Source organism: Python bivittatus, unplaced genomic scaffold (assembly GCF_059951505.1).
Source record: "Python bivittatus isolate LINGU-HERP-01145 unplaced genomic scaffold, Pbiv_v1 ctg000220_np1212, whole genome shotgun sequence".
NCBI lineage: Eukaryota > Metazoa > Chordata > Lepidosauria > Squamata > Pythonidae > Python > Python bivittatus.
The window spans coordinates 19,666,910-19,691,935 of record NW_028277048.1 but is presented as its reverse complement, the minus strand read 5'-3'; the positions used below and the strand labels follow the sequence as shown (position 1 = coordinate 19,691,935).

General features: G+C 38.9%; 1 protein-coding gene across 8 annotated transcripts in view; it reads left to right on the top strand.

Moving 5' to 3' along the window:
* VDR (vitamin D receptor) overlaps nt 1–25,026 on the top strand; it is an 88,874-nt gene that overhangs the window by 48,425 nt on the left and 15,423 nt on the right. For all 8 annotated transcript variants that reach the window (XM_088138050.1, XM_088138046.1, XM_088138051.1 and 5 more), the window contains one exon: nt 4,940–5,070. In XM_088138050.1, the coding sequence (XP_087994176.1) occupies nt 4,940–5,070 (131 nt within the window). The remainder of the gene's footprint in view (nt 1–4,939; nt 5,071–25,026) is intronic.

Below are 25,026 nucleotides of genomic sequence, written 5' to 3'. Positions count from 1 at the left end.
TTTTGGCTCATAAATGTGGCAGAGCAGTGAAGGCTAAATGGTCAAGGAGGTTTGAACTTCTGTGCCTTGAAATCAACTCTCTAAGGTCTTTTTCTGAAAACATATACTAAAGGAAAGTACAAATTGCTGTGCCTGAGATGATGATAGCTGCAGGAACATCAGTGGTATGAGTGATAGAAGCCTGAATGTATCAGAAACAATAAGTGACCTTGAAGTGAAAGACCATTATCTTGATGGAAACCTGCAAGGCATATTTTGATGGAAACTTGCAATAGGCTGTTTCAAAGCAGCAGTAATGATATTTTGATACCCAAAGAGGATGTTAAAAACAAGGTGCATGCCAAGGGACTGCCTACCCTCTGGACATTTTCCTCTCCTGAGCATGGGTTTAAAAAAGGCTGCCAATTACCTTGTCCTTCATCCTTTTTGTGAAGGACTGTAAGAAATGCATATCTAGCAGAGAAGACTAACTAATTGCTGCTCAGGCATGTGTATTTTAAACCAGAACTTTGCTCCATAAACATTAGGTCCTTCGTAACAAATCCTTTAGATATCTTGTAAAATTGATGTCGAGGCAGTTTGTTTCCTGCTGTTTCTATTCTATTGGGAAATAGTTAAAATCCCTTTAATCTTTGGACAGGTTATATTAGATTCTCTTCTTCATTCTGATAACCCTTGACATCCCTTGTGATTGGTGATAGGGTCAAGGTACTAGGCTAACTTGTTTTTACATCAGATCGTGTTTATATAAAGTCAATCACATTTTTTTTAAATCTGGCACTGTGGGTATAGCATTTCTGAATTTAGAATAAAGTAGAAAATCTCCTTGCCATTGTGATCATTTTGTAATGCCAGTGGAGTGTTTTATTGTGTTCTAAGTGTCTAGGCGGCATGTTGTGTTCAGGAAGAGGCGTAAAATGCTGCAGTACCTCTTTCTCCTCCATCATTCGTCAGTAAAGATGATTGTCTAGATTGTCTCTTTAGCTTCTCCTTCCCTAACCCAATGTTCAGAGTCTTCTCTTTTAGTAGGTATGGGTTCCTTTCCCATTTGGCAGAGAAAAATATAAATGATCTCAATTATTTTTAGCTCAAGATAGGTTCTAGTGAAGTATAGCTGAATGTTAAAGTAAGAATTTCACTAAAGCAGAGAATATATAAGGGTGAGGTGAAGGTGGTGTAACCATACAAAGGTTAAAATGACATTAGACAAGGTGTTTACCCTAAGGCAGTACAGGCAATTATGTGGCAGATAGGAGATGACTCAGCTATCAGGAAGAGGAGGTAAGGATATTAGATAGCTACTTTACAAATTTCCATTTTTGATTCTGTAGCTCTTATACACCCAAAAGAAGTCAGTATGTTCTTCATTGATTATAGAAAGGCCTTTGATTGTGTCAGCCATGTCAAGCTGTGGAACATCCTTAGAAAAATGTCAGTCTCAGAACATTTCATTGGCTTTGTGCAAAACCTATACACAGGACACAAGGCTTCAGTCCAGATGGAACATGGTGAAACAGACTGGCTCCAGGTCAGCAAAGGAGTGAAACAAGGCTGTACATTGTCTCCTTATTTACTCATCCTATATGTTGAACATGCATTGAGAGAGGCTGGAGTGGAAGAAGATGAATATAGTTTTAAAATTGGAGGAAGAAATATTAATACAGGTAGTCCTCGTTTAGCGACTGCCTCATACCACAACTGTTTGCAGTAACAACAGTGATGAAAAATAACTTTGCAACCAGTCCTTGCATTTACGACCTTTGCAGGTCTGTAAAGCAAAAGGAAAGCTGAAGTAAGATTTGTAAGCACATTTGGAATTTCACTTAGCAACCACTTTGCTTAACAACCGAGTTGTTGGTCCTGATTATGGTTGCTAAATGAGGACTACCTGTAGCCTGCACTATGATGATGACACTCTGATAGCTGAAAAGGCAAATGATTTGGGAGCTCTAGTAATGAAAGGCCCAGAGCACAGTGAAAATGGAACTAAGATTAAGTATCAAGAAGACCAAACTAATGATGACAATAATCAGCCTTGGAATTGATGAAGATATTGAAGTGGTGGGTAACTTCTACCTTTTATAATTGACTATAAACAGTAAAGGAACCAGCAATCAAGAACTGTGCCACAGATGAGGACTTTGTAGGATAGCAGTGAAGGGCTTGGAAAAGATATTGAGATGTTGGGATGTGCCAGTGCCCATAAAGATCAGAATCATGCACAGCATTAAGGAAAAACAATTCCGTATAGATTGTTACTGAAAGTAAATGTCATTTATTATTTTATAACCCCTTCTAACACTAGAAGACAACTAATTCTTTATAAAATACTACACTTGTAGCTGTTTATAAATGGTCATTAGAGGCAAGTAAGAAGTAAGTTGTTCAAGACCATAGAGAGGTCTGGAATTCCAGTTCAGAAATGTCAAAGGAAAACTATCTTTATGACACAAATTAAAATTAGTTAAACAAAAAGTATTATTTTATCTCTGTCTGATACTTCTGAGTTTTTTAGGAAAAAATTGATGGATTCAACTAGCTATTGAAGACATGGTGCTCATGAAAACATGCAGTCATGTACTATTCTTGGCTTCCTTTTTAGATAAAACGTATTTTACATATTAATTTAGTTCTAGAGGATTCACTTATTTTTGTATATACTCTTTTTTGGTATTTTGGAAACTAACAAGAAAAGAACAGAAATGGATATAGTGTGCTTTTATGGTTGAGAAGATATGATACTACAAGGCTGGAAGGATATCCATTGTCAGTCAGTTAAACAGTGATCTGAAAAACTCACCTCTATAGCTGAACAAGTATTTTACCAACAGGAGTTACATATTTGCTCAGAAATTTAGAATGGAATATACTAGTTTATATCCTTAATTGGCCATATTTTTCCTATGCTTATCTAAAAGGACTTAAACATTAATAATTTAGTTATATAACATGGCATTAATATATATTAAGATGGTTTGTTTAAAATATAAGAGGTGGGGGTTCGTGAGATAGATAGAGTGTGTGTGTGTGTGTGTGTGTGTGTGTGTGTGTGTGTCAGATAAAAATATACTTGGGGTGAATAATACCAGACAGTTTGTGTGCTCTTCTTGCGTAAGAGTGGTGAGAATGTCTACTTTGCTTGTATGGAACATGTAATTTTGTTGTCATTTTGTAGCATAGACCATAACATTTTTAAAAAATATAGTTTCATAAGATACTTTTAGGTTCCACTTCTACGATGTACTGAAAGCATTAAAACTGAATCAGCTTCCTATTCCGATTGCTATTCACAAAGTGGCATTATGAACTGGCACACAATTCCATCCTAACACATTTTACATTGTAATTTGGCTAACACCAAACATGTCCACTTAGATGAAGAGAAACTTATTCCAAAAGCAGGGAATGGTCTGGATGCAAGCCCTTTCAACTATATTCTGGACCCAAAGAGGCAAAAGGAAATTCAACAGCGGTTGAGGCATGATGATTTCTTAAAATAGTGAAGGAGAATTTCAGGCTTCCAGGGTTGCATGGTGATTCCCTGTTGGGACTCAGGAAAAGCTTCTGATTCCTATTTGGTGCTACTCTGGTTGGTTTTCTGAATTTCTTTGGCCAGTAGATGTGTGAGGTCATCTCCAAATGATTTGGTTCAACAGAGTCTAACTAGTCATTTAAATAAGGTTAAACACTAGGCAGCTTCATTCAAAGTGCAAACAACATTGACTTAGTTTTCTGGCTCTTTATAGAACACATTTTTATGTACTTATTAATTTATTTTAGGAAAGAGACATGTTTGTATAATTCCCTTCAACACTAAATGCTATTTATACTGTCACCAACATTTAGGCTTGTAATATTGCCCTTTCTTCTGCATGCTCTATGTATTCTGTGCAGATACTTGGCATGCTTGCATGGCAGAGGATTGGTGGGTTTTTTTAATCCTCTGACATGCCCATTCAGCTTGTTCAAATGTCTTGCATGTGGGATAGGCAACTGTGATTTTCAGTAGAAGATAATCCCTATTTAATCATCTAAACATTTAGGCTAAACATCATATTCTATACTGCCATCACACCAAACACTTGGGGATATAGTACATGACCGATAGCCTTTTAAGCACTGAGCTTAGTGAGCATACATTAATTCACAGAATGTCTGATGGAGCGGGCAGCTTATTGTTAAACCTTGAATGGATATATTGCAATGACAAGCTTTCAAAAATACACATCAGGTGTGATTCAAGTTACATTACCCCACTTCATTCTGCATTCATTGATGACAGGTTTGAAATCTAAGTGTTGTGATTTATGTTTTCCAACCTTTTTTATGTTTGTTGTTATTTTGTGACTTGATAAATCCTCCAGTGTACTTGCAGTTGCATTCTGAGTCCGTTTCATGTATCTGAGAAAGCAAGTTTATTGCCTTTGAAAGCTCATAGGAAAAACCATGTAGTCACAAGTCATGACTGTGACTTGAGGGAGAGATGTATATATTGTCTCCTTCTATTCAGTTTCTAAATAGTTCTCTACATTTAAAGATGGCTGTTGGAGCCATTTGAACTGTGGTTAATGCTTTCCTGTTTATTGTACAAGCTGTTTGTTTGACAAGAAACTCTGTTTTCCTGTAGGCAGTCCATAAAATATTAAATGATTGTTGCAAAGAAAACCATGAAGACAGGCAAATTGTTAGTGTCTTCTAAGTATAATAACAGAGCAGATTTTAAAAATATCCAGATTTCTTAGAAACAGAACTGTAGTTACACTGGAGATATCTGTCCTGTGCTTGGTGGTAAGCTATGCGTGTTGCTTTTTAAGGGACAGCTCGTTTTGTATACAGATCTTCCATACTGTTTATTTTCAGAGCAGTATCTATGCAGAAACCATAAATTACCCTATCAATGAGTAAGCCAACTTGATGTATATTCTGTTTACTTTTTCAGGAGGAGCATGAAAAGGAAAGCAATGTTCACGTGTCCATTCAATGGTGACTGTAAAATTACCAAAGATAACCGGAGGCACTGCCAAGCTTGCCGGCTGAAGCGTTGCATTGACATAGGCATGATGAAAGAGTGTGAGTAAATGTGTTGCATTCTCTTCTTTGTGCGAGAAGTTTTGGAATAGTTAGTAGTTTGGGCTTCTTTCTTTAAAACCTTTAGGAAAATTCCAGCTTCAGGTTTCCAGGCACTCATTCACTCTGTCTGTCTGCCTGTCTGTGTCTACTTCTCTCTTTCATTTAATGGGATACCTAACATTCTCCTGCTGGTATAGGTAAAACAACCCCATCTATTTTCTTTATAGAGACTACTACAAAGTTATCAAAAACTTTTGAGGAGTACCACATAAGCCAAGAGTCAACAATATGGCACCTGTGAGAACCATCACACACTTGACACTGCCATGGCATCAGTGGGATGCTGCAATTATTGCTACTTCCTGAAATCTTATGAGATTTGGAGCAATAAATGCCAAATACTGTAAGACTTTAGGTGAGAACAGCTTTGGGCAATTTAATTATTTTTTTTACTAACATTGGCATTCATACCAGGGATTTCTTGAAGTATCTATGCAGACTACCAGTGGTCCCTGAGACACCGATTGCATATTCCAGTCCTAGAGGAAAATGTATTTTTGTAGCAGTACTGAGTCCAAAGCCACATGTGCCTGCTTAACTTTTTTAGTTTCATCATTAAGAAAGTTTTAGCTGAGGAGAAAAATAAATCAGATTTGTCCAGATGGACGGGAGTAATGGATCAATAGGCAATTTAGAGTTCCAAAATGCTTCTAGTCATTTGCAGTACCTTCAGATACTTTGACTGTGATGACGTATGAGGCAAGACAATATATTGTTGATCCTGTTAGGCTGCAGCAGAGAAATGCAGTTTGGAGAAAGGAGTGCTGAGTACAAAGCAGGCTTATTGTTCCTGAGGGCTATATCGACTTCATGGTTTGGTGACATCTTTGGGTTATGGCTATGGTGAAGATACTTTGTAATGATTATTAAAACAGTTGCACTATCAAGGAATTTTACTTTAATTATATACATCTAAAATACAAGCATATGTTGTTTTAGTCAATATATGTAACATTTTGTAATCACTTCTAAATTACATTCTTAATTATTTCCTAAAATGTACACCATTTACCTAGTGGCATGTGTGATTATTACCAGTATTATTCTAAACAGTCTAGAGAATATAAATTTTCATCCCTTTTTTTTCATGTTACCACAAATTCACTTGATATCAGTTCCTCTACCTTGTTCTGCCTCAGCTGTAGATATAGATTTCTGGAAACCAGAGAATTCTTAGCCTCAAAATCCAAAGCCTTGCTTCCTGAAATTTGAGCATTCTTTGTCAGAAAACTAGGGCTACCAGATCTAGTCAGCAAATATCTGGACAACCATGAGATGGCAGCACAGTAAAATAGACAAATACGTCCAGTAGTTGCATGGATTCTTGCAGCCCAGGTCTGATAGCCCTAAGGTAACCGTAACTAGCTTTCCTAAATATGGAAAGAAGTAGACATCAGGAAAACTAGTAGTCTGGGGAAATGAGCAGTGAAGGAGCTGTTACAAAAAGTTGGCAGCAAATCACTAAATGTGAAGTAATAGGTTTAAGGTAAAATATGAAGTAGGAGGAAGCAATGAGGAGGTTTCCTCTCATAAGGTTTGGGTCAGATGGATTTGGAGGCTGCACAGAACTCCATGTGAGGGTAAATACAGATCATGGGTTGTGTGTACTGTACTTATGTTAGATCAATTAAGTCTCCAGATTTTTGAGGCCAAACTTACATTGACCTGGACCTTTTACTGTGGATGGAAAATGTCATGGGAATGCATCCTGACAGAGAGATTGAACCTGTTGCTTTTGTATTAGAATTGCTCCAGTTCATAGGAAACATAATTCGTTTATGAGTGTGTTATTCTTCTGTTTCTAATTTACAGAAGACATTGAGTTCATAACAGCCATTTAATATTTTAGCTCTTAAAACATTTCTAGGAGATGTGGGATATTACTAGCTAATTTGTTATGATTCTATAAAGGTTAATATAATTCTTGGTAAAAGGCAGTGTATGAAGTGGTGGAAGGTCTTGGTGGAAGCAAAGATGATTTGCAAAGATAGAAAGGATACTGTGTGCTAATTAGCACGGCTGCTGCTTTGTGTATTGATGGAAGCTCACAGGCATTCTTCAGAAGTAGTCTGACACAGAACACATTGCTCCATCCCAGGTAGACATAAAATCACGTAGACTCTTGCCAGGTTTGACCATCTGGAACATTCAATGTGTTTCCATTAATTTGTCCTTTACCAGCAACACCACCTGGAAGTCAGCACTGGGTTACGGAGCAAGTGGAGACTGTAAACCTACTATAGTATTTTAGGGGAAGAGTACAATGCCTTTCAGAATAGATTGTAAACCACCACCACCCCACTACAAATGGGAAAATTCAGGAAAATCATTTTCATTTTGTCCAGATTATTTCATGCAGCCCTTTATCAAATATAGGTAGCATTCAAAGATATCTATTGGTTCCTTGTTATTAGATGATATGAAGAACAATAGAATTCAGCATCATCAACTTAGTGTTGGCAGTTTATTCCAAAGCTCTAGAGCAGGGGTTCCTAAACATTTTGCCATCACACCTCCCTTTAGTGTAATCTTAATGTACACACCTCCCTTAAAAATACAAAGACCAAAATGAACAATGAAAACAATACAATGAAACTGGGAAAGGTGGATTTATTGTAACAATATGCAGCTAAAAGATTCTTCACACCTCCCCGGATTCTATGTCTGTAACATCAGCCTGACAAAATGCAGCAGATAAAGCATGGAGAACTGTTTGCTTGGCAAATTCCATAGAACCCTATTTGGGTTAAAATGGCAACCTATTCAGGAAAAAAAGAAGAAGGCAGCATACAGTAATGAAGTTTGTAGCCCAAAATTCTGATCTGCTTTTTTCTGTATGCCCACTGAGCAAAACCTATGCTCCTTCTAGTAGAAGTTGCTCCACTAAGGGCATTGAACTTTTCCACTTTATGCATTTTTGTATCTGTGCTAAAAGTGAGTTAAAGGTCAAGTTCCACTGGCATTTGATACATGCTTCAAGGCTACCAGGGTTTAAAAGGGCATTGGATTTAAAGGCTATAGGAAATCAATATAGCTGTACTGGGAAGCATGCTTGAAGACTAAATTCTGTTCAGTTGTTCCCTGAATCCATGTTCTTCACTATGTTAACATTTGAGTTACTGATGTTCATCTGCCAATTAAGGAATTCCACTGTTATACAGATTAAATCTGTTTTCACAGAGAAACAATTGCCTGTTTGAGAAACAAAGGTTGTTCAGATTATTTCCAAATCTATGTATCGGATGATTATTTTCCTGTAACGGTGTTTTCTCCCACTCTTGATTACCTTGTGATCATTAGACAGGCAGCCTTTAAATGGAGTTGATAATTTTGTGCTATAGAGATACTTTTCCACAACAAATTAAAGCCCCAGGAGTTTTGAGGACTTTGATTTCTACAACCCTTAATATGAGCAAAGGGCACTTTCAGGGGAAGCGTATCCACTATGAATCTGGGAGGGCCAGTAGCAGTACGGGAGGCGGATGTTTTCTACAATATGGTGGTGGTCATGTATGTAGTGTGGCAGTTAACTTGTAAATGATCCTTTTAGTGAAATAGTTACTTGATAAAGGAAACCTTAACAGATTGTAGCTAAAAATAGCCCTTCCATGCCGACCTCTAGTTAAATGAATAAGAACAGAATGTGCTTCAAAGACCTGCAGGCCAAATTACTGAAAAGGTTGTGATCTCTGTACAGGACTTCTGCAGCACTAGCTGTTTTTCTTTTCCCTGGAAACAAGCGTTGCAATTCATTAAACATCGGATGACATTGCCATCTTCCCATCAATCGGATGGTCTTGTAGCTTTTTATTCATTTATTTTATTTATTTATATTTCAAATTTAGACACTGCCCATCTCACGAGGAAGTGACTTTTGAGATGCTATTGCCAGCTGCTAAGTTTGTACTAGTTCATGTGGACTTTGAAAGGATCGTTTGGTTTTACTGACGTTACCGTAGTTAAGCATGTTGTGGTTCAGAGCTACATGTCAGTTTTCATTTTTCTGTCAGCTCCACCGTCCAGTTTTTAGGTACTGTGGACTCTGGAAAGAGTAGCAGGTGTAACTATAGTTAATGGTTCAAACAATACTCCAAGCCATAGTTTAGAAACCTGCTTCTCCAAACTGTGGGTTCTGATTTTGGTCTATAAGCAAATCACAAGCTGTATCTATGAATTCCAATATCACAAAATCATATCTAAGCTACCTGAACCAATGAAGTGTGGCTTAATGTGATATGTAAAGCAAAAATAATGTTGATGTTGCGTAAAATGTTCGTGTTGATTTTTCATCCTTGTTTTCTGTCATGGTAATAACATGTGGAATAATTAACAGGAATAACAAATACACTGCACTTCTCTACTATGATCAGCTATAGAATCTTTTTTATTGTATCTGATTTTTATTGTTGTTGGGGAAATATGCATAATACCTGTTTGGGGTTTTCTGCATACTAATCGTGTAATGTTATTTTTTTAAAGATGCTTACAGGCTGCAATTCATGTAAGCCTTACACACAAAAACTTATAAAGGTATGTTCCAAGTTCAGATGATTCTTTAGGTAAAAAAAAATAAAGGAGAAACATGAGTGTGTAAAGGAAAATGAATTCATGCTTGAGTGATCATTTATAACTGTAGAATTGCTGAAGGAATGTAATTACAAGAATGAGTTGATCTGAGATAGACTTCGGATAAATAAAAATAGTACTGAAAGTGTATGAAAATAGTTCTGTTTAGTAACATCTTTATGAAAAGAAAAAGCAAGTAACATCACAGAAGGATGCAGATGTATAAGGAACTTGGTAATAGATTTTCTGTACATTGCTTTATAAAATTATGATATTTTATGTTTCTAGAGTTTTCTCTGGGCTGTTCCAGTGTTGTCTCCCTCTTAGCACAACAGATCCTACTAGGGGGACATTTACATGCTCTCACATGTTCTGCTCTTGAAGGCTAGTAGTCCTACAAAATAGATTGGAGAAGGTAGAAATAGAGAGAAGAGGAAGGAGACATCACTTGCCCTCTCTCTTTGGCAGTGAAACTTTGCCTCTTTTTGCCCTTCCTGATTGTGATGCTGTTTAACATTATTACTTTGTGCTCAGCAATATTGGAAACCAGGGAGAGATCCTCAAGGTACAGCTTTCTGTAAATTTCAACATGTTTGATTCAAACATTGTTTTAATGCCAGTGTTATATGGTTAAATCTTTAGGACAAAATTAAAAATCTGAGCTATATTGCGGGGGGGGGGGGGGTTAGGCCTCCTTCCCACTGCTACCCTCAGAACTTATTTCTGAAAGTTGGAGGTTCCTCTAAAGAAGAACTGAGCATGTCATCACATAATACAAGGTGACAAAATAGCAACAAATGTATATTCTGCAGAGTATTGGAGATTTTGTTGTCTTTTTTTTTTTTTTTTTTTGCAGTAATTTTTGCAATTCTATCTCTCCTTATCATACATGTCCGCACAGCTTTGCATGACTGGAAACTCACTTGTTCTGTAGGTAGCCTGTATAAATTGTTGTAGAATATTCAGTATGGTGATAATGATATGTGACAAACCAAGTTCCTGTGGTGGTTATGCACTTGCTGCTGGACATATCTGATTTTAATGAGCTAAAACTACTGTATCCTCACAAAAAAGATGTAGTTCTTGGTGGTTTCTGATAAGGTACAATAAGTATCTGAACTTAACAGCTAGCAATTGAATATATAATACGAGAGAGTATATTAGTTTCTTAGATTTATATTTTCATTCAGATCTCAGTGTGGCATATGTAGTACTCCCTTCCCCACAACAACTGTCCCGTGAGGAGGGTTGGGCTGTGAGAGAGTGACTGGCCCAAAGTCACCCAGGGAGCTTCTGCAGCTGAGGGTGGATTAGAAACTGGGTCTCCCCAGTGGCAGTCGAGCACTTGAATTCCTACAACCCACCAGTTCTTGTTTAATTCCATACTTCTGCTGGCTTTCAAACTTATTTTAACCTTTCTTAAATTCTAGACCGAAAGGAGAAATTTATGTTTTTTAGGGTTCTGATACCTGATTTAGATATCTGACTTAGAGCCAGTCTGATATAATGGTTAAGGCATCAGTCTAGGGACTGTGAGTTCTAGTCCCGCCTTAGGCATAAAGTCAAATGAATGACTTTGGAACAGTCCCTCCCTCTCAGCCCTAGGAAGGACAGACCACTTCTGAAAATCTTGCTAAAAAAACTGCAGGAACTAGCCCAGGCAGTTGCCAGAAGGCAAAAAAAAAAAGAATCTATCATTGCAACATATTTCTACAAATGTGACCAAAGGCAATTTCTGTTAGTGCTTCTGTACATGGTGTTTAGGAATAAGGTCTAAGTGCATTGTTTTGCTCTTTGCGTGTTTCCCGATGGGAATAGCTATTTCATTTTTTTCCATATACCACAAGGTCCCACTGAAAGTAGGGTGTTTAATAACTTCCCTGTGGTTCCACCAGGGGTGAGGTTTAAAAAGTGGGCTTCGGCCATTCTGTCCACTCTTAAGCCAAAAAAGTGAGCAAGAGCAACCTCCTTCACCAAGCAGAGGATATTGTACAAGAGCAAAATCACTTTCAAGTAATTCCTTCTCCCCCCTGGGACGAGGGGGAGTTGACCAGAGCTGCTGCTAGTCCATACCTGTACCGCACATTTGTGTGAATTACAGAGGAGCCCCTGGAATGGAGGATGTAGGAAGCCCAGGTACATGCTGCTGCATCCCCTGCCCTACTCAGTGAGCAAGCCATCCTCTTGAGGGGCAGGCTGGCCATATTTCTTTGCCAAGCTGCCCAAGTGCCATTTCTTCCGCTGGTGGATTGCTCACTGTTTGTTGCTTTGCCTAGAAAGGAAAGCTGCACTTTGCTGGCACCTTGTGGAGTGTACAACCTCAAACAACTATATGCTACATCCCTAGAATTGACATACATGGGACTGTGCTTGCATGTAAGATTCAGCTCCCATCTTGACTGCAGTCACTTCCCAGTGCTTAGCATTTAGATCTGGAGAAAAGGAGTCAAAGCTCAAAGACATGAGACTTTGCCCTGTTTCTCCATCACTGTAGTGGTTGGTGGATTTCCTCCCAGTTGATAATGACTGGAGTGGGCGGCGGCAGCACAGCCAGAGGGTTAAACCAATTGTTTTGCTTAACATGCTCTGGAGGTGCCTAATCAGGACAGAACCATTCAGCAGTGAGTCAGAACAGAGGCAGGATAGGATTGGTAATGGGGACAGTACATTCACTCCAATGTGGTAAGTCTGCTGTCTCAAGAATGGGTGGAGAATTTTTCACTCAGCAGTGGGGAAAGGCCTTTAGACAGGATATTACAACAAGAGAGGAGGCATCTAAAAAAAAATAGCAATAGTAGTGCTTCATGGGTACTTCATTAGAGTACATTAAGAATTTGTAATCTAATGTCTCCTTTGATTTCAACTCCTAGGTCAAGATGAACCATAAAATTAAAGCTTTGTTAAATTGAAATAAGCGCTTCACTATAAGAACATACAGGGCATTCGGAAAGTATTCAGACCCCCTTCACTTTTTTCAGTTTTGTATGTTGCAGCCTGATATTACAATCGTTCAAATTCATTTTTTTCTCATTAATCTACACTCAGTACCCCATAATGACAAAGTGAAAACAGAATTTTAGAAATGTCTGTAAATTTATTAAAAAGGAAAAACTGAAATATCACATTGGCATAAGTATTCAGACCCTTTGCAACAGCACTTGAAATTTAGCTCAGGTGCCTCCCATTTCTCTTCATCATTGCTGAGCTGTTTCTACACCTTGATTGGAGTCCACCTGTGGTAAATTAAATTGATTGGATGTGATTTGGAAAGGCACACACTTCTCTATAGAAGGCCTCACAGCTGACAATGCATACTGTACCAGAGCAAAAGCCATGAGGTCAAAGGAACTGCCTGCAGAGCTCAGAGACAGGATTATTGCAAGGCACAGATCTGGGGAAGGCTACAAAAACATTTCTGCTGCACTGAAGGTTCCCAAGAGCACAGTGGCTTCCATAATTCTCAAATGGAAGAAGTTTGGCACAACCAGGACTCTTCCAAGAGCTGGTTGCCCAGCCAAACCAAGCAATTGGGGAGAAGAGCCATAGTAAGAGAGGTGACCAAGAACCCGATGGTCACTCTGACTGAGCTCCAGAGGTCCTGTGTGGAGATGGGACAAAGTTGCAGAAGGACAACCATCACTGCAGCCCTCCACCGATCTAGGCTTTCTGGCAGAGAGGCTAGACGGAAGCCTCTCCTCAGTGCAAAACACATGAAAGCCCACTTGGAGTTTGCAAAAAAGCACCTGAAGGACTCTCAGACTGTGAGGAACAAGATTCTCTGGTCTGCTGAAACCAAGACTGAACTGTTTGGCCTCAATTCTAAACGTTAGTCTGGAGGAAACCAGGCACCGCTCATCACCTGCCCAATACCATCCCAAGAGTGAAGCATGGTGGCGGCAGCATCATGCTGTGGGGGTGTTTTTCAGCAGCAGGGACTGGGAGACTGGTGAGGGTTGAGGGAAAGCTGAATGGAGCAAAGGACAGAGATATCCTCAATGAAAACCTGTTCCACAGCACTCAGGACCTCAGACTGGCCTGAAGGTTCACCTTCAAACATGACAATGATCCTAAGCACACAGCCAAGACAACACAGGAATGGCTTAGGGACAACTCTGTGAATGTCCTAGAGTGGCCCAGCCAGAGCCCTGACTTGAACCCTATTGAACATCTCTGGAGAGACCTGAAAATGGCTGTCCACTGACGGTCCCCATCCAACCTGATTGAGCTTGAGAGGATTTGCAAAGAAGAAGGGCAGAAAATCCCCCAATCCAGGTGTGCAAAGCTTGTTGTGTCATACTGAAAAAGACTAGAGGCTGTAATTGCTGCCAAAGGTGCTTTAACAAAGCACTGAGTAAAGGGTCTGAATACTTATGCCAATGTGATATTTCAGTTTTTCCTTTTTAATAAATTTATAGACATTTCTAAAATTCTGTGTTCACTTTGTCATTATAGGGTACTGAGTGTAGATTAATGAAAAAAAAATGAATTTGAACGATTGTAGGATCAGGCTGCAACATAACAAAATTGAAAAAGGTGAAGGGGGTCTGAATGCTTTCTGAATGCACTGTACATACATATGTTCAGTATTTGGGGATGAATCCAAAGTATTTTCTCAAAAGGCACAGGTTCATGCAAGTACTGTATCCCTTCTTTGAGAATAGATAAGTATGGCATAAATGAACAACGTGGTCAGAATGTTATTTTCAAGGTATTTTGTGCCTGTTTTGTTGTTCAAACTTAGAGATGTTTATGTTACAGATATCTCCCAATCTTTTCCAAGCTGTTCAGTTTCTTATCTTTTCCGCTCTTCTAAACACACGATAAGTGCACAGAAGCTGCAGGTAGACAACAAATTACGATGGCAGACGAGAAAGAGATAGTCTGAAGGCCATTTGAAAGAAGCTTTATTTTTCTGCAGTGTCATCCAAAATATTGGTAAAGTTTCCAATTACTCTCAGCAAGGTTTGTTACCTCTGTAACTTCTACTTTATTGCAATATGGTCTAATGAAGGCCCATGTTATGCACCAAACTCCTTGTGCATTTAGATTGTGATGAATCCAGAAGGGGCAGGAAATTATTGTAGGGATTTAAGGAAGGGCATCATACGTTGAGCACTAGGAGAATGATTTTAGCTGCAGGGTGCTAGATTAGACAGGATAGAGAAAGGATGGGCCACCTGCCTGCTTCCTATAACTACTGAGTCCCTTTTTATATCCCTAGAAATCATGCTGTTCAAAATCAGTGGCAAACCACTGAGAAACAAGTGCAATTTGACATAAACAATTGGTTTGACCATTTGCTTATCTCTGGCAAACTATATTGGTACCACATATTCCTGCTCTTGAGAAAAGAATCTCTTTTTGGTTCATCAGTGAATGGCAACAAAAAATTCTTTCATGGTTTTTTGATGATGGCCTAGTCACAGATACATCTTTAGACATTGTTGGAAATTGCCCAGGAGTCCAAAGACAGGTTGCCTTGTAACGCAAGAGAAGCTAATGTCCTTGCCACATTGGATGTTCTTCTTTTTCCCCCAGATTCCTTATGTCCAATACAGTACCCTTGTTGCAAATGCTTAAAAATGCTAGTGGTTGCAATAAAGTATCTTAGTGGGCCTCTCATTTCAGCAGGAAGTAGGAAAAATATATCACATTGCATTTCATCTCTCTTCTGCTCATTGCAACTTTGCAATCTGCAGAAGGCTTACATCAGGCTGCTGGCAACATTCTGAATGGAAAGCCATCAGTTTCCACCTAAGAGATGGTAAAATCATTCCAGAATGAAATCTTGTAAGGACCTTCTCGCAAAAATTGTGACATCAAGAAGCACTTTCTTGGTAATACTAATTTGTGTTTGTGAAGGCTGAGGGCCAGAATAGACTTGGAACATCCACATTTTAAAATATGAAGAGCATCTGTTCATATAAGTAGTATTGGCTGGGGAGGGGACAGCATTAATCATTTATCAGAATCCCAGACAGAGAGGGAGAATTTAATCCTTTCCTTTTTTTATTGAAGAAAATCCCTCACCAGGAGATAGATATAGATAGAGATGTATTATAATATTCTTACCAAGAAATCCTCACTGACCGCAGGACTAAATTTCTCTTCCTGTAATTTCTTCTTTCTGCTGTAAACCAAACTGTTATCAGTTCCTTCATATTACCAAATATCAATGTTAAGGTCATATATAGTTTGGGCCATAAGATTGCTCTCCATATGATGTTAATGCATTAGGTTTAACCTGCTTTATGAAACTGGGTCCTGAGATCAGGTTAGTCGTAGAACTAAGGAAGCATTTTCATTCCCATTTTCATGCTTAATATAGAATAAGAACACCAGTAAATCTAGAGGACATTCAGTCCTGCAACCATATTGGAAAGGGCCTTATCATCCCAATAGAGGGATGATTCACTCCTTGTATAACTCTGACTAGTTGAGTATGTTTGTGTACAGTTACTGCAGATTATTTCTTCCCAATAAATTACAGGACAATTCTGACTGATTTTATTATTTTACAGAATTTAGGCCTGTTTTCCTAGATGTTAGGACACGAGGAATATTGGCTTGGGGGAATGAATGCCACATCTGTCTTGAAACTTTTCCTTTTTTATACAAAAATCTACTAGTATCTCCATCTTTTTGTTTCAGTTTATTCACTAGTTCATAATTCTGACTAATGTTGAGTCAGCTGTGGAAGAATTTATTCAGAGTCTGCCTCTTCTGTGCTTTGAAGTGGTCCTCTATCAGTTGTGCTCCGTAGGCAGACAGACACCAGGATACATGCAATGCTTTGAGAGGACAGTATATTTAAATCTTCTGCATGGAAAAGTCTTCAAGCTTCCTTCTTTGAATGAAAAACTACCCATAGTGTTTAGGGCCTGTATAGGGTCACAGTCCTGCTCTGTGGGTTTCTTTAGAACAGCTGTGAATCAGTTAGACTGGTGTAGTTCAAAGATGTTTCCTGATGCTGCAAACTCTAAACACAAAGCAGAAATGCCCATTAACAATCCAGACTTCAGGGATCGGCTTTGCTACGATGTGTACTTTTCATTGTGTTCCACCTGCACAGTGTTTGTGACAGGGAGTCAGAGATGAGGTACATAAGCAGTACGGTATTCTTCCATTTCTTGACTCCTGATGATTGTGCCTTCTCCATTCTCCAGACATTTTGAACCAGGTGCTTCTTGATACCTTGAGAATACTATCTTCAAATGTGGTAGGGTTCTTCAGAAATGCAAATCCAGATAAAGTATAATCTAACTGATCATCTAAACATGAATGTTCTGGATGGGAAGCATTCAGCAGTTCAATTCATGTGTGTTCGGTGAAGGATTGTCATCTCTCACCTGTTCCCTGCAATAAATTAAAGATGCCCTCAAGTCACGTTCTGTTCCTGGTGACTAAATGGAGGCAACCATTACTTGTTCCCAGCAATACTGTGAAAGTGTTTTTTAATTATCTTCTTTTGAAATAGTTTTTGACTTCTCAGTTTAGTTTCCAGCTCTGAAATTCTGTCATGGCCTGAACCCACTTGGCTTCAGAGTCCAGACAAATTCAGCCACTTGCTGAAACTTTCCTGTATAAATTAGTGTAAACGTGCTTTTGTAACTTGCTGCTTTTGCATATATGTATATTGACAGGCGGACAGTGGTTTACATCCTCAGAATGTTTTGTTAAATTTTAGTAGCTCGTTACTGTCATAAAATCTTAGATAAGGAGGGTACGGAGGAATATTGCTCAGAAGAATTATTCATAAAAGCACCATAAAGAGAATGTGATACACCAATAGGGAACAAGTATTCTACATGGGAAAATATCTCTCTTGCCTTTGCTTGTCATTGTGCCAATGTATTCTCTAGAAAGTTCATAGAATTTGTATCTGTTACATTAATTAATCCATCAAACCATTATAGAAGAATTGTATGATGTAGCTTCCTTTCTGGAAAATCATGCAGTGATTACATGAGGGAGCTGAATACACTGAGAAAAATATTGCATATCCAGCATGCAGCATTCCATGTTGGAATGTTCCCTTGAAACTCAGTTGTATCCTGTTGCAAAGGGAGGGGGGAGATGCAAAGTGCTTGTGGGCCTGACAAAAGCACCACCAGATTGCTCTGACTAATGCCATATTTTCTGGCAGCAGCCATGAATAGTAGTCATTTGTGGAGGTCAGCAGCTGCCTAACAAGCTACAGGTGTCATAAAAGCCAATCCCAGTGTTAGAAAGATGGGGGTCTTCTAATCCAAGCGCATAACTCTAATTGCTTTAGTATCTTCATTGATCTGAAAGTATTTCCACAGCAGTATTGAATCTTTCCCAACGCAGCGCTGCATGGGAAGTTGCAGTGATTCATTTCCTACACTTGGTTTTAGCACGCAAGCTGTTGCAACAGGCTTTCCAACACTGTCCACAATATTTATCTATTTTTACAAGTTTGAAAATGTGTTGAGACTTTTTCTGAGGAAATAACGTTCCCCCTCCCCAAAAGAGCAGCTCTGTGTGGGTGGGCGTTTGAGGTTACAGAAAGAATTTGGAATTTTCCTCAAGTAGTGTAAAAAGAAAGTTAAAAAAAAAAACCTGTTACTCTTCTAAAACGTGCTGTATTGGCCAACTGTGTTTGGGAACAGATGCTCTGGGATGATTTCAAATAGACTTAAAAGTGTTAGTTTATTTCTGTAGGTGATGGGGGAGAGCTAGCGTGTTCATTACAGTTATTGGAGCCGTGGGATTGGCTCAGAAGGGATCAGTTAGTCTTCAGGTATATTGACCAAAGGCATAGGGCAGGCCTTATAGAGAAATCATTAGATGCTAACTGATGAGCAATTTAATTTTGACCTTTCATGGATCAATTTGTTTGATTTTGCAGAATGCTTAATGTAAGTTCTTCTGTAATGATCCTCATAAGGTACCTGTTGCTTCATACGTTGGTAGGGGCAGGGTGGACTGGATTCCCAAAGAAGAACAAAGATGGAACTGCAAATTGCTCAGTGTGACTCCACCAGCTGAATCGGAATATTGAAACTATTTTGTCTTCAGTTTGATGCAAGTAGGAATATTGAAACCAGGGACAAACGTTTGCCAATTTGTTTTATCCCTTGGCTTTAGTTAATCCATTGTAACAGATATTTGAGCAGACCTACCCCCCCACCTTAAAAAAATGCAATCTTTGTGCATGCCAAATTCAGTGCCTGGGGTTTAAAATAACATTTAAAATATGCATAGGGTACATATGTCACATACCCCACCATTTGAATTAATATTTCTTCTTCCTGTCTTTGCAATCTTCTTTCATTTCTCCCGGCACAAACTCTGGTGCTTCTTTTCCAGTTTGCTCACTAACTAGGTTCGCACAGCCATGCACATGTGTAGCATATATTTACTACACCTACATATTCAAGAAAAGTGGAATTTACAGTTTTATATTTTTAAGGCTTTTAAAAAAAAAAGATTATAGTTCTCTGGAAACTCTTGAAGTCAAGAAAACTGCCTCAGTTGCCTCAGGGATGCAGCCTGATAACAGTGGCATAAACTCTGAGTTCACATCTCATTAAGTCATGATGTAGTTTGTTTATCTTTGATATAGTGTAGTAGGTTGGCTAGGTTCACACAACAGATTAAGTGTTAAACTATGATTTATGACTACAGTTTATCCAGCAAACTATTTTGAACAAAAATATGCCTTAGTGTGAAGGATGAACCCAGCCCAAAGTATCCTAGTTTTAGCAGGGAAACAAAACAGAAACTATTTCTTCCAATCTAGGACTCAAATTAAAGCAGGAGAATCCTCAGTACAGATATTCTTCCAGAACTAATGTCCCTAAGGTGTTAATTCTAATGTTTTTTGACTTTGCATTCTAATGTAGCTTAGTTTCACATTTGGGTTACCATAAATAATAGGTTTTTTACAGATCTGGATTTCCTAGTTACCAGTGAACAGAATTGATTCTTAGGAAGTTGAGTAACACTCTAAATATAAATGTGTCTACTGGAACTGCTGTTACTTTTCAGTAGTTAAAAGGGACCTCCTTTTCTTTCATAATGTTAAAAGCAAGTCTGGTACTTATTATGTTAATGCCTTAGTTGGTTGGTTTTGAAGGTAAGTCGTTAAAAAAATGCTTGCACCATAATATCATTCCATCCCTGAGTAAGTGTTGGTATTCTGGCCACCTCATAGTCTGGAAACACACAGTTAGATACTACTTTGATCTTTAGATCACTTTCAAGAATGCACCGAGTTGTGCAACTTTTGTATTGGAAAAACACTAGAGGCTAACTAACCCTCGGCTTATGTAGCTGCAGGCTGCAGAACGCAGTTACTTGCTTGCATCACCCGGCTGTACCACAGTGACAAATGACCTGGCTTCTATTTTTTCTTGCCAGACCTCTCATTCCAAACTCCACCTTAACCATAAAATGTTCCTTCTGCCCAGTGTCTGAAAAAAACAAAACAAAAAAACCCAACAACCCTAGTCATAAGATGAATGTTTCCCTTGTGATTTGCTAATGTTCGGGTGTTTTTTAAAGGTTACCAGTGTTTTAACAAATGAAACTTTATCAGCTAAGATTTCTTTTTCCAGGGTGTTGGTGATTTGTAACTCTGTATTTTTTAAAAAAGGCTTCTAAAATAACTGTTTTACAATGGCCATAGTGCATACTTTATATATAAAGGCCTCTCTGTTCTGCTCATGCTTTATTGTTTGTCGAGGTGAACAGTCATGAAAGCAGCAACATAAACATTACAGTAGTAATCCTGAACAGACGCAGTAGAGAGCAAGATTCACCAAACATCATATTTTGGAGTAAATACACATAGGATTCCACTGCACACATGTTGAATATTCAGTAAACACCATTAATGTTCAGTACCAACTGAAATTTCCTGTGTTAAATATTAGGGAAAAATTGGTGTGTGTTTTTTTTTTCTTCCTCCTTAATGAATTGGCATGTGGTAAGGGAATGCCAGTATGAGAAAGGTCAATACATTTAACAATCATAGTTTTCTAAGAGTTGACTATTTAAAAAATATAGGGCAGCTTTCCACACTGAATTTTTAAAACTACAATTCTCAGGTGTGACAATAGACATTCAATTCTTATGTGCCCTACCCAGGGATCCCGTTAGTCAGTCTCTTATTTTCCATAGACCATACTGAGCTGTAACTTAGGGCCTTCCTGTTTACATCTAACCATGCCACAAATTTACCCTGGCACTGTCCTTTTTGTTGCTGCATTCCTATGGCATTGTCCATAACTGTACTAGTCTTAAAATGATGTTTTTTCCCTTCATTCCAACTCCATCCATTGGCAACCTCAAGGTATCTAAAATCTATTAGGCTTTTTTGCCCATTACCTTGAAGGGAAATCAGGTGGGTGGCAGTTCCTGGGAACAGAAGAAATACTGGCAGGCTAGAGATGGACAACTGAGACACCAAATTTCATGCCATTATAGTTCTCTGCCAGCTCAAGTATGTGTGGGGAGCACTTCAGTTCAACAGCGGGAAAAGATTCCTGCTGAGATTCCAGAATGTACCAAATTCCAGCTGGGATATTCAGGACTGGGCTTTCAAATGCCTTGGAAATGAGTACCAACAAGCTCCCTATTTCTTTCCACTGTGGAGAAGTGCAGAAAATGCACTTTTATAAGTTGAAAATGCTTATAATGGGCAGACTATATGGGTTTGGAAATAGATTTACCAGTAAGTAGCATGCAGTACACACTCTATAACTGTTGGTCATCCTCTGTCAGTGTGGCTTCGGTAGACTGTGTATCACATCTTAATCTGTTGTTGAGTTTTTATTAGTGGATTCCCCCTTCCTCCCTAAATTAGATGTGAGCCTAAATCAGAAGAACTATTAACAGATAATGCATGTGATCATTTAAAAAATATATGATGAGCCTAGTAGAGCCAGGTGACTTATGGCATGGTGAATATCCTTGTATGTGTAACTATTCATTGTCTGTCTAAGCTGGGTTTGGTTTGGTTTGGTTTTGGAAATGGCAGGCCAGAGCTTCAGTATGTATGAATATTCATGAGACTGCCTTAACTCATGGAAGGCTTGACATATTTAAAATGATAGTATCAGTTAAGTCCAAGATAAACTACAGGTAGTCCTCGGCTTACGACCATTTGTTTAGTGACTGTTTGAAGTTACAACAGCACTGAAAAAAGTGACTTACGACTAGTCCTTGCAGTTATGACCATCGCAGCATCCCCGTGGTCACGTGATCGTGATTCGGGCACTTGGCAACCATCACGCATTTATCACGGTTGCACCATCCTGCAGCCCCATGATCGCCATTTGCAACCTTCCCAGCCAGCTTCTGACAAGCAAAGTCAATGGGGAAGCCAGCAGAGAAGTTCACAAGTCATGTTCACATGATGTCTCGCTTAATGACTGCAGTGATTTGCTTAATGATCACAGCAAAAAAAGTCGTAAAATCAGGTGCGGTCACATGATGTCTCACTTGATAACCACACAACTTAAAGATGAATTTTCTGGTCCTTATTGTGGTCATAAATCAAGGACTACCTGTGCTTCTTACTTGTGTTTCATCAGTCATTACAGTAAACATGCATTCTTTTCCAGTGTAGAAGATTGTATAAAATAAGCATGAATTCTGCACACTTTTCCCGTTTATTACCACTCCAAGCCTACTCTTTTCATGATGGTGGCTAAAAATAGTTCTCTTGTTTGCTGCCTAATTTACTCAATGGTTTGAGGATTTTAGTCATAAGGAGCACTTCCAGATAGTGATTTCTTCCCCACCCCTCCTATCAGTCGAGAAACACTGGGTATAAACAAGCACTGATGCAAAGTGAAGCATTTCTTAACACTACTACTAAGCCACAGCGAGAGAGCTGATCTGTGTTGGTGGGCATCTGTTTTTCCCAGGGTAGGGGCTGTGTGCCCCATTTCCCCGTTCCCTGATACCAAGTCACATAAGGCTGCCTAGGCAAAAAAAATCTGCGGAAGAAATGTTGCCGTCTTGTTACTCCTCCAGTTTTTGCTGGGATGCTGAAGTTCATAGGGCTTGCTGTGCAGTACCGAACTGATGCCAAGGGGAAGAGAAAGCTGTGGAGGCTTCCTAATGCATTGATTCATAGTGTCCCAAACTGATCTCCCTTTGCAACCAACCCCATAGCAGTCCCTGCAAGCCAGACAAATGCATGTAGACAGTGGTGAGGGGGCAGGATCCAGAATAATATTTTCTCCTCTGGATAGAAGGTGAATTGATGTTTGTTAGTCCTCAGACAATATCCTTTTCAACTGGCACATAGAAATGCAATCAAGAAGTAAATAAATAGACCAGCTTGAATTAGAAAAAGTAAACGTTAGCTGTTTTTTTTCCCTCATATAGTCCATCCACATGATCTGATTGTATTTGTCTAAAGCTGAACTTGTAGTAGCATAATTTGCTCGTCTTACTGAGATAATAGCTGTTCCAAGGAAGGCAAGAAAATGCTAAGAGGGGCTCTTCCAAGACACTGCTAGAAGGCAACCACATTAACTTAATCCAGATGCTAGCTGTAGTCTCTGAACAAAACTGTATGTAAAACCTGGATTTGCTCTTGGGAAAAAATAAAAGGGGACTAGGAAATAGGTTGGCATTCTTATGAGTTTTGGGGAAGCAGGTACAAAAAAACATGTGCAGCCAACTTCAAAATCTGGTCTTATGGATGAAACAAACAAATTAAGCTAAAAGCATGTTTTTAATAGCTAAAATGAACTTTTTTCTCATAAAGTCTACATATAGTGGGCAGATTTTTTTTCTTTCTTTTAAAGTTTTCCATCCCATAGTTACTATGTCTTTAAAATCAAAGTGGTTTGACTGTGTGACAGATTTTAGGAGATGTACAGATAAATATTTGAGTTTAATGGGAAAAAAATTGTGACAGTAGGTAATAGCCATCCGGATGTGGCATTGATTTCTCAGGCACCTAGTGCTTCAGATTCACTTGCTTTAGAAATGCTATATGCACACGACAGTATTGTGCAAGTTTCCTGTAAATAATATAGTCTGATTCAGAGAAAAAGCCTCTGAGAAGCCTCTTAGTAAACAGCCTGTTGACTAGAGTGTGGGTTGGTCTTTTAGTTCCCTGTGATATGAAATAAATTCTAAATCAAGGAGCTAGACTTCTGCCCTTTCACCCAGTGCCCTTTCCCTTGAATACATATTACTACCCTAAGTGTACAAGAGATACGGATCTGTGATCCAGAACTTACTGGATTTCTTTTGATGGTCCCATAAACTGTAAGAGAGAAGATAAGATGTGATAAGGATGGCATTGAAATACATTTTACACAAGAAAGAGTACCGGTCTTTTTCCAACACAGCAGTTTCCCTGTTCTGTGTTCTATGGACCTGTGCTGATTCTGGAGGACAGCAGGGAAGGGTAGAAGATGGGACAGGATAAAGAGTAGCGCTGGTGACCTCTGCAGCCCAAATCTAATGGCTTCAAATGCCCTACCCTCCTTCATCTATCACCTCAGTTTCCACATTTCAAACATCTAGTTACAGCTGTTCTAAGAAAAAGCTCATGTTAGTTTAAAATATACTGGTAGTCATATTGAAAGGAATCTGAAGCAGTAGGTTCAGAAATAAGAATGTCCCATGGGGCCGGTTAGATCAAACCAAAAGTCCTTCTGGTTCAGGGTTCTTTTCCCACAGAGGCCAACCAGGAGGAACACAAGAATAATTGCCCTCTCTAATTCACACCTCAGCAACTGCCCTTGATGATGGAGGGTACAACCATGAATGCTCACGATGTCAAAAATTATTTATTGCTTGCTTGAGCTTTTATGCTGTTTAGAACATTGGGACCGAAGCTCCATAAAAGGCTAATTAAATAAGCAAGTAAATAAATAATAAATATTCCGTCATTTGGGACACTGTGCCATCCTTTATAGCAGTGGTTCTCCAAGTGTTGCCTGGGGACCCTTGGGGGTCCTCGAGACCTTTTCAGGAGGTCCTCAAAGTCAAATGTTTTAAAATTTCTCAGTTTTCATCTCTAATGTGGTACACATTGGTAGAGATAACCCACATAAACCAAAGCTCTTTGGGGCCCTCCATCATTTTTAAGAATGTAAAGGGATCCTGAGACCAAAATGTTTGAGAACTGCTGCTTTATAGTATGCCATATACTTAAAAGAAGCAAACTAGAGACTTAGTTGCAAGAATTCTTCCAGGATTAAGGTCCTCACAGGAAGAGAGAAGTTGTAGACAGCCCCCTGCTCCTCATCACAATAGTAGAAATCTTTCTCAACATCTCATCCTGCCTGCCAAAATAAGGCTTGCAGCTGTTGCATGGCAATGGTTTGACTT